Here is a 9,778-nt window from a genome sequence, read left to right on the forward strand (position 1 = left end):
ACAGGAAACGGTCTCTGTGGTCACATGACCATCTGGTCATCATGACAATGAAACTGACGGTCACTGAGTAAAGTTTAATATTTGTATCTCACACTAAAGTAAATGTGTCCTCAGACTTACACCACACGTCTGACTGTGTCTGTTTTATATCCTCCTTCATATCCTGTTCATATGATGTTCAGATTGTAACAGTCGTTTATTTTATGTCTGCAGATGAACTTTGATCAGTCGAATAAAGTATCACAGTGAGTCTGTCATCCTGTTTATGTTTTACACAGATTTATTCCACTGACAAAATAAATATGATATTATTATATTGTTATTTGGAGACTCAGCTGTGGTGGCGAAAAGGCTCAGAAATGTTAAGCAATTATGGTAGGATCAGGAGCAGAATATGTTCTTAGCTTAAAGGGATAGTGCACCCAAAAATGAAAATTCAGCCATTATCTACTCACCCATATGCCGAGGGAGGCTCAGGTGAAGTTTTAGAGTCCTCACATCACTTGCAGAGATCCAAGGGGAGAGGAGGTAGCAACACAACTCCACCTAATGGAGGCTGACGGCGCCCCAGATTCAAACGTCCAAAAACACATAATTGAAACCACAAAATATCTCCATACTGCTCGTCCGTAGTGATCCAAGTGTCCTGAAGCCCCGACATAAAAAGTTGTTTGGAAAAACATCATTTGAACTCTGTTTTTAGCCTCACTGTAGCCTGTAGCTCTGACTGCCTCTGTTTTAGACTGTCAGCCTCCATTAGGTGGAGTTGTGTTGCTACCTCCTCTCCCCTTGGATCTCTGCAAGTGATGTGAGGACTCTAAAACTTCACCTGAGCCTCCCTTGCCATATGGGTGAGTAGATAATGGCTGAATTTTCATTTTTGGTGCACTATCCCTTTAAGCAACCTTCAATGGGGCAGGATAATGAAAGCAGAGTGTTCCAAAACAACACACACACACACAGAAAGTTTGGTAGGATGTCCGTCTAGGAAGGAGTATAAGAATGCTTGTGGAACTGTTCTGGGGTGCTGTCTTATTGTTGCGAGGTGTGTGAAGTTGTGAGCTGTGTTAACAATAAACGACGCGCTAATGGCTGTGAACTGACCTCATGTCATCGAGTCGTGTTTTCAACAGAAGTGGCGAGCCAGCCAGTTTTGCAGGGGGCCTGAAAGCTATGAGCCTGCAAACTTAAAGGTAGGAGACGTTGATTCTCACTGATTAAAAAAAAGTGTTTTCACTGTGTGACACTGACTTTTTTAATGTGTTTCTTGAAAGTCAGGTTTGAGTCCAAGACGACTCCGAGGTATGTGAAGTGGGAGACCAGCTCTAATTCCTCCCCGTCAAGAAACACATTGGACCCTTTGTTGTCAGTAGGGCGTTTGCTGAATATCATACACACTGTTTTTTTTTTGTGTTTAACAGCAGGCAGGTGTTTTTCAGCCAATGTTGTATGTTGTGCAGCGCATCCGTGAGCCTTAGAGAGATGTCTTTTGAATCATTTCCATAAGTAAAAATGACCACGTCGTCTGCGTACATTTGTGCATTAAAATCAGTACATACATTAGGCAAGTCATTAATGTACAGTGAAAATAGCAAAGGTCCAAGGATCGATCCTTGTGGGACACCAACTGTGTTTTTAAGAAAGGGGGATTTTACACCATTTACCATGACACACTGTTCCCTGTTTGACAGATATGACTCAAACCATTCCATTGTTTCAGCTGAAAAGTTAAAGTATGTTAGTTTTCTCAGGAGGACTTGGTGGTCTACTGTGTCAAATGCCTTTCTGAGGTCTAGGAACACAGCACCCACATGCGATGTTTTATCCAACACCTTTACCTTTACCTTTTCTAAAAACACACAGTTAGCTGACTCAGTGGAATGGTGGGGACGAAAGCCAAATTGCATCAGGTGGAGTGGGTTAAATCCCTTATCTAGATGTTCAATTAGTAGTTTCGATACCCATTTTTCAAGCACCTTGGATAACACCGGGAGAATACTGATTGGACGATAGTTGGCAACTGATGTTTTGTCCCCTGATTTAAATATGGGCGTCACCGTGGTACTTCCCTTGAGGTGATTGACTGATTTACTAAAATAGTTATCGGTTTTATCAGTGCATCAGAGTATGTTTTGATGAAGTCGGTGTCCAAGTCAGATATATCCTTGGCCTTGGAACATTTCAGAGCAGAAATAATCTTCTTCGCCTCAAGTTCAGTGATTTGCTTTAATTTAAAAACAGGATGGTCATTTATGATTGGTCTGGGAAGAACATTGGAGGGGACAAAGAGCTTTGTTATGTCTTTTACACTGTCTAGGAAATATTGGTTAAAAGTTTGGGCCAATACTGCAGAGTCATTGACCAGGATATTACCAATTTTCAGTGCTAGAGTAGTGCTCGCCTCTTTGTTTTCTTTAACTAGTAACTTATTTAATAATTGCCAGGCTTTCCTGCCATTCCCTTTGGCCCCTTCAATAGCATTCATAAAAAAAGTAGCTTTGGTCCTTCTTAGTAGCTGTGTTACCTTGTTACGTGCATGTGTAAATTTCTGTCTGTCAACAAGCAGCCCAGACTTGAGACTTTGCTTGAGGAGTGAGTCTCTTTTCTTCATCATAGCTCTGCAATTTCAGTCTAACCAAGGAAGGTGATTTGTGTTTTTTGCTCTCTTTCGCCCCCTTCTGCAGAAAGCAGATTTTATCTCAGAGATCTTATCTAAGAACAACCTGCAGTTTTCCTGTATTTTTAGAGGAGAGGATCACTTGCCAATCTGTCCTTTTTATTTCATCCCCAAAGTGCTGTTGCATGTGTTTGGGGATGTAATCGTTGGGAGGGGACGTTGTTTTGGAAGTGTTCAGAGAGCGATTTTTCCTTAGTTTCCTTGAGAACAAAATAAAGTTATGATCTGAGATACCGGTTAGAATGTTATGAATTTTACTTATTCTGTCTCTGTTATTTGTGAATAAGAGGTCAATTCTGGTTTGTGAGGTGTTTGTCACTCTAGTAGGTTTTTCAACAAGTTGTGATAAATTGTGAGCATCCATAATTTGCTTAAGATTCTTTCTGCTTTGTTTATCATCCCAATTTATGTTGAAATCACCTACAATTATTTTCTCTCTGTTTGAATCACATGAGTTTAGCAAGAGTTTTAACTGATCATAGAAATCTACCTTAGCAGTAGGTTGCCGATAGATGCAAATCAGGGAGAAGGACATTTCTTTAGAGAGAGTGATTTCAACACCGACACAATCAAAATTGAAAGCAGTTGACCAAACAATCTCTCTACATGTAAGGGTGTTTTTTACATAAAGCAGTACCCCTCCTCCTTTACCTTTCAACCTGTCTTTCCTGAACACATTGTAACCTGGCATAGATACAAGAGCTTCAGGGGACTGGGTTTTTAACCATGATTCAGAGATTGCTAAACAGTCGAGATTTGACTCGTGTAAGATGTGCTTCAGTTGTTCACGTTTGTTACAGAGGCTTCTGATGTTTAGGTGACTGCACAAGAGACCCTTTGGTTTGTGTTTGGGATCCCAAACTGTTTTAGCTTGATTAAGGGTTTGAAACAGTTTTGTGGAACGATGCCTTTTTAAAATAGGGTTCCTGGGTTTTACCTTTGGTTGATTCAAGGAGGCTAATGCTGGTGGCATCTGCGGCCCCTGAGCTGCTGGGCTGGTCGCCGTGGGCGCGACTCCGCTGGGGGCCGCAGTTGCTAGTGGTGTCTCAGTTAGCCTCCCGGCTAATGCTGGTGGTGTCTCGGTTAGCCTCCTGGCTAATGCTGGTGGTGCCTCGGTTAGCCTCCCAGCTAGTGCTGGTGGTGCCTCGGTTAGCCTCCCGGCTAGTCCTGGTGGTGCCTCAGTTAGCCTCCCGGCTAATGCTGGTGGTGTCTCGGTTTGCCTCCCAGCTAATGCTGGTGGTGCCTCGGTTAGCCTCCTGGCTAATGCTGGTGGTGCCTCGGTTAGCCTCCCGGCTAATGCTGGTGGTACCTGCAGCCTCCGAGCTGCTGGGCTGGTCGCCGTGGGCACGACTCCGCTAGGGGCCGCAGTCATCATCAGCCTCTCGGCAAATGCTGGTGGTACCTGCGGTCCCTGAGCTGCTGGGCTGGTCGCCGTGGGCGCGACTCCGCTGGGGGCCGCTGTTGCCAGATGCTTCTCGGCTAGCGTTGGTGGTGCCTCGGTTAACCTCCCGGCTAATGCTGGTGGTGTCTCGGTTAGCCTCCCGGCTAGCGCTGGTGGTGTCTCAGTTAGCCTCCCGGCTAGCGCTGGTGGTGTCTCAGTTAGCCTCCCGGCTAGCGCTGGTGGTGCCTCGGTTAGCCTCCCGGCTAATGCTGGTGGTACCTGCTCCGTCAGCGCGACCCCGCTCAGGGCCGCAGTTTTTGTCAGCTCACCGGCGAACATAGTTCGGATAGGGAGGATCAGCAGTTGGAACACCGGAGGGGGGAGGTGGAGTAGAGATAGCACATTGCTAGCGTAGCTGTTCGGTTGTTGACCAGCTGTTGTTTGTTGGGCGTCCGCAGTTTGCAGTGGGGTAGTTCTCCCAGTAGCTGGTCCCGGACACGGGTGAATGTCGCCAGACAAGAGCAGGCACAGAGAGATAACTGCAAGGATGTCCTCCTTACCCCTCCGTGCAGGCAGGCGCAGCGAGTGACGTTCCAGTGTCCCATGGAGTGCCGCATGACCAAAGCCGAGGTGTTTGCTTTCTGGCCGGTCTGGTTGGACGTACCGGTTAGGAAAATTTTCCATGCGAACTCCAACATGAGTTTTCGGAGTCGGGATGCAGCGCAGTCGTGCTAACAAAGTTTGTGCGGTGAAAATCACAAATAGTCCACGAATTGCACAAGCTGCTGCACTCCGCACTGCTCCTGCTCTCCGCGCTGCTCCTGCTGCTCCTGCTGCTCCTGCCGCCATGTGAGCTGTTGTACACTAGTCAGTTGACTGAACTAACTCGAATGATCTGGTTTTTGGGCTCTCTCAAAACAAAGAATCTGTATATGACAGGGGTCAGTCACAGCCAACAACTCATGTGCACCTTGAAGTTCTCCTAAAGCACAAGATGAGGTCCGAGCTGGACTAGAATCTATATGTTCCTGGATTACCATTAATTAAAATGTTCAATAGATAAACTATGTTTACTACAATCAGCAGAGGTATGCTAATGTCACATCTGAGATTCTTAAAGCATTTGGAAGTCAATTACATGCCACAAGCACAATGACTCATCAAAACAGACAGATATTGGACTGGCTAACAGCAGGCAGACGAGGAGTTCGACGCATGTTCGGAAAATATTGTTGCCTAATAACACTGCACAAAGTTGAGGGTGGAACTTAGGGAGAGTGCTGGTAAGGGGGTCGTGTCTTGGGATTGGTTCGACCAAATTTTAGGGAAATAGGGAGACGTTTTGGCTACAGCAGGAATCAGTGCATTGATAGTTCGAATACTAGTTTCCTCTTGGCATGTTGCATCATCCCCATGCTGAGGAGGCAGTGCCAGGGGGCTCTGGACAAACAGCTGACTCTAGTGACTGGTCTCCAATGGGCTCACACGTTGAACGTCACGACACCCTGACAAATAGCGCAAATCCACCTTGATCGGAAAGAGGAGGCAGAGAATGGGGAGAGATATCCAGATTTGTTCCCCATCCCTGCCTACAAGGATGATCCTGAGGATCCTCTGGGTGCAGGACAAGCAGATGAGTAAGAGCTGTGAAATGAACTCAAAGAAATATGGAAACTAGAAGATGAACTTATAATGTTGCAGCACAGTGTAGGTATGAATTCAACGAGAGGACTCGGCGGGACGACTCAGAGGAGTCATGGACTCTGGCAGAAGGCACACACCACATTATATGACATCACAGTATTGCATCACATTACATATGATTTGTTAATTTAGTGTTTAGTTTGATTAACTCTTATGTTCTCATCTATATTTGTGCTTTCAATGTGCTGTCACTGACCATGTTTATGCCTCAGTATGTTTTTGGTCATCGTCATAGTTGCGTAGAAAAACATTTACAGTTAAGAATCCTGACAATCATTCATGAGTTTGTACCCTTGTTTAGTTACCTATTGATGATGTTATGTACCGGTGGAATCACTCTGTGTAATGTTGATGGGTTCACACTGAAGGTCAACAGCGAGGAGGCCCTAAGAGAATTTTCCTGTAAACAGCCGACAGGTTTTCGCTCTTACACGGTGTTGACCCTAATTATTATTAATTTTTATTTATAACTTGGGCAACTGGAGGACTGCTCCAATGCAATTTCATTGTTCTGTGCAATGACAATAAGTTCATTTGTTTAACCTTGTTTTTGTTTTTAACCGTGAATTGCCTCATCACGCACAAGCATAATTTAGAGCCAGATGACTGACTGAGGTCTTTTTTAACGTTAATGTTCAATGGAACTAACTTTAAACTTTAATGTTTTTGAATATTTTCCATGAGTATTATATTAAATTATATTAAATGTATTTTCCATTTCTAACAATGATGGTTTATGGTAAAAAAAAACATTCTCTGAAAATGTCTTTAAATTATGTTTTTTTTTTTGTTTTTTTTTCCCACACCACCTATCGTCTCAGTTTGAACCTCAGAGGGTTAAATGTATTTTTGGTCAAATGAAAAGTTTAAATGTTTTTCAGTTTGATTTTTACACATTTATTTGAATATTTAAATAAAACTCCGTTTTTATTAATGATTATATTTAATGTGTTTATGTGTGAACAAACGTCGCTGAGCTGTTAGCTGATCTCTGATCAACACTTTTTATTCTTTATAGTAATCAATAAACTTTATTTCAACATTTATCTTCAATGTTTCTTTTGATCCGATGAATTTTTCCCATCAGCGTGTCGACATTCATGTTTAGTTCTGCATTCTCTCATTATTTCACTTTATCAATAATCAGCTCTTTGATCACGGTTCCATTGATTATTAAACATCTGATTGATTATAGATCCACAGTTTATTAAGAATAAAATCTGGTCTCAGTCTCAGTTTATTAAATATTAAAGATAAAATCAGACATCATGCTGTCATCTGTCCCCGTGCTGTAAATATTCACCATATGACACCATGAACATCTCAGGAATGTCACCGTCACACAGAACTCCATTTAAAGTTTCACTCATTTAAACTGAGGAAGACTTTTTCTCACCTTCCTCCCGTTGACGAAGAAGATGAGCTCATCAGAGGTGGACCCGGACCGGGTCTCGGTGTCGGCCTTGGTTCCGTTCATTTCGTCCTTGTTGATGGCACTCTGCGTCCTCCTCTCGGTGTCCGTCTGTTCTGATCTGGACTGTCACTGCTCAGGGGGCGGAGCCTCCACTCAGGGGTGTGTTCTTCTCAAACTGACCCTCCTCCACCCAAAAACACACTGTCATGCACCAACCTGACAGAGGCTGAATGTGACGGTGCTTTCAGGTGCTCTGAAGTCACCCCAGAGTTTTTTATTAAACACCAGTTGAACAGCTGTACAACTCAGACTGGTTTATTTCTGTCAGTTTATCAGTGAGGTTTGGTCTGGACAGTTTACTGTGAGTGATAATCAGCACTGACCTACAGGAGGTGATCTTTGACCCCAGATAAAACCGTGATCAGCTTTGTTCAGGCTAATTATTCACAGGCTGGAGGTCAAGGGTTAGCTGGTGTTTGGGTGAAGCAATAAGACGTCCATGTATACCAGAGGACAACAGTAAAACTCAGGGACACACAAACCAAGTGAACATTCACGCCGCATGCTTCCTGTTGCTGGCACTCTGAACTTAAAGGGCCATTCTGCTGTTTATCAGACCTTAAACGTCACATTAGTGACGCGTCACACACTCCGTCATGTGATTTGATTTCCAGCAGCTGATCAATTCGACTCACGCGCAGACTCGCACACTCAGAGATTCACACACTTAGAAACTCACACACTCAGAGACAGGACACTGTGGAGGGCTTTGCGTTTTCGTTTCTTAGTTCCTGTTAGTACACGTGCTGCTGCATTCTGAATTAGCTGGAGAGTTTTTAAGGACTTACTAGAGCTACCTGATAACAGAGAGTTACAGTAATCCAGCCTTGAGGTAACAAAAGCATGGAGCAGTTTTTCTGCATCTTTTCGGGTCAGGATAGGCCTAATTTTCGCAATATTACGCAGATGAAAAAATGTAATCTGTGAGGTTTGTTTTAAATGAGAATTAAAAGACAAATCTTGGTCAAATATTACTCTGAGGTTTCTTACGGTAGTGCTAGAGGCCAGAGCAATGCCATCTAGAGAAACTATGTCATCAGATAAAGAGTCTCTGAGTTGTTTGGGGCCAAGAACAATAACTTCAGTTTTGTCTGAATTTAACATCAGGAAATTGGTGCTCATCCAAGTTTTTATGTCTTTAAGGCAGTTATGGAGTTTAGTTAATTGATTACTTTCTTCTGGCTTCATCGATAAATACAACTGAGTATCATCCGCATAACAATGGAAATTTATAGAGTGATTTCTAATGATGTTACCTAAAGGAAGCATATATAGAGTAAATAGAATTGGTCCGAACACAGAACCTTGCAGAACTCCAAAACAAACTTTAGTACGTAAGGATGATTCATTATGAACGTGAACAAACTGAAAACGATCAGATAAATAAGATTTAAACCAGCTCAGTGCAGAACCTTTTAGGCCAATTAAGTGATCCAGTCTCTGCAGCAGAATTTGATGGTCAATTGTGTCAAACGCTGCACTAAGATCTAATAAAACAAGTACAGAGACGAGTCCTTTGTCTGAAGCAATCAGAAGGTCATTTGTAATTTTAACTAGTGCTGTCTCAGTGCTATGATGCACTCTAAATCCTGACTGAAATTCCTCAAATAAATTATTATCATGGAGAAAATCACACAGCTGGTCTGCGACTACTTTCTCAAGGATCTTTGACATAAAGGGAAGATTAGATATTGGTCTATAGTTGGCTAACACCTCTGGATCCAGGGTGGGCTTTTTTAGTAGAGGTTTAATTACAGCTACCTTAAAAGACTGTGGTACATAGCCTGTTAATAAGGATATATTGATCATATCTAATATATGAGTGTTAACTAAAGAAAAGACCTCCTTAAGTAGCCTAGTTGGGATGGGGTCTAAGAGACACGTTGATGATTTAGATGAAGAAATCACTGCAGTCAATTCTTGAAGAGAAATTGGGGAGAAGCAATCTAAATATATATTAGGTCTTACAGCTGTGTTTGAGGCTAGATAGGTACTATCTGAGGGCAGGAGGTCATGAATTTTGCCTCTAATAGTTAGAATTTTGTCATTAAAGAAGCTCATAAAATCATTACTGCTAAGGGCTACACTATAACATTAAAGTTTTTACATTTTAACGTTAAAAGTTTTTACATTGAAACATGTTCAGGTATTGTTTTAATGTTAAAGTTTTTACACTATAACATTAAAGTTTTTATATCATACTGTAAAAGTTTTTATGTTATAACAGTTCAGGTATTGTTTTAATGTTAAAATTTTTATACTATAACATTAAAGTTTTTATATTATACTGTAAAAGTTTTTACGTTATAATATATTCAGGTATTGTTTTAATGTTAAAATTTTTATACTATAACATTAAAGTTTTTATATTATACTGTAAAAGTTTTTACGTTATAATATATTCAGGTATTGTTTTAATGTTAAAATTTTTATACTATAACATTAAAGTTTTTATATTACACTGTAAAAGTTTTTACGTTATAACATGTTCAGGTATTGTTTTAATGTTAAAGGTTTTACACTATAACATTAAAGTTTTTAC

The 9,778-nt window shown here is 41.7% G+C and overlaps 2 protein-coding genes across 2 annotated transcripts in view; both read right to left on the reverse strand.

The window, feature by feature from the left end:
• The window catches only part of xdh (xanthine dehydrogenase), a 48,877-nt gene extending 41,561 nt beyond the window's left edge, over window positions 1-7,316 (reverse strand). The window contains exon 1 of the mRNA XM_049570605.1: window positions 7,159-7,316. Within this exon, the coding sequence (XP_049426562.1) occupies window positions 7,159-7,239 (81 nt within the window). The 5' untranslated portion in view covers window positions 7,240-7,316. The remainder of the gene's footprint in view (window positions 1-7,158) is intronic.
• On the reverse strand, window positions 897-6,499 carry LOC125885132 (uncharacterized). The gene is made up of 2 exons (XM_049570608.1): window positions 4,183-6,499; window positions 897-3,963 (listed from the first exon to the last, which is right to left on the reverse strand). The coding sequence occupies exons 1-2, from the start codon at window positions 4,905-4,907 to the stop codon at window positions 2,709-2,711; spliced, it is 1,980 nt and encodes a 659-aa protein (XP_049426565.1). The 5' UTR covers window positions 4,908-6,499; the 3' UTR covers window positions 897-2,708.
• Window positions 7,317-9,778: the final 2,462 nt, after the last annotated feature.

Source organism: Epinephelus fuscoguttatus, linkage group LG24 (assembly GCF_011397635.1).
Source record: "Epinephelus fuscoguttatus linkage group LG24, E.fuscoguttatus.final_Chr_v1".
Classification (NCBI taxonomy): Eukaryota; Metazoa; Chordata; class Actinopteri; order Perciformes; family Serranidae; genus Epinephelus; species Epinephelus fuscoguttatus.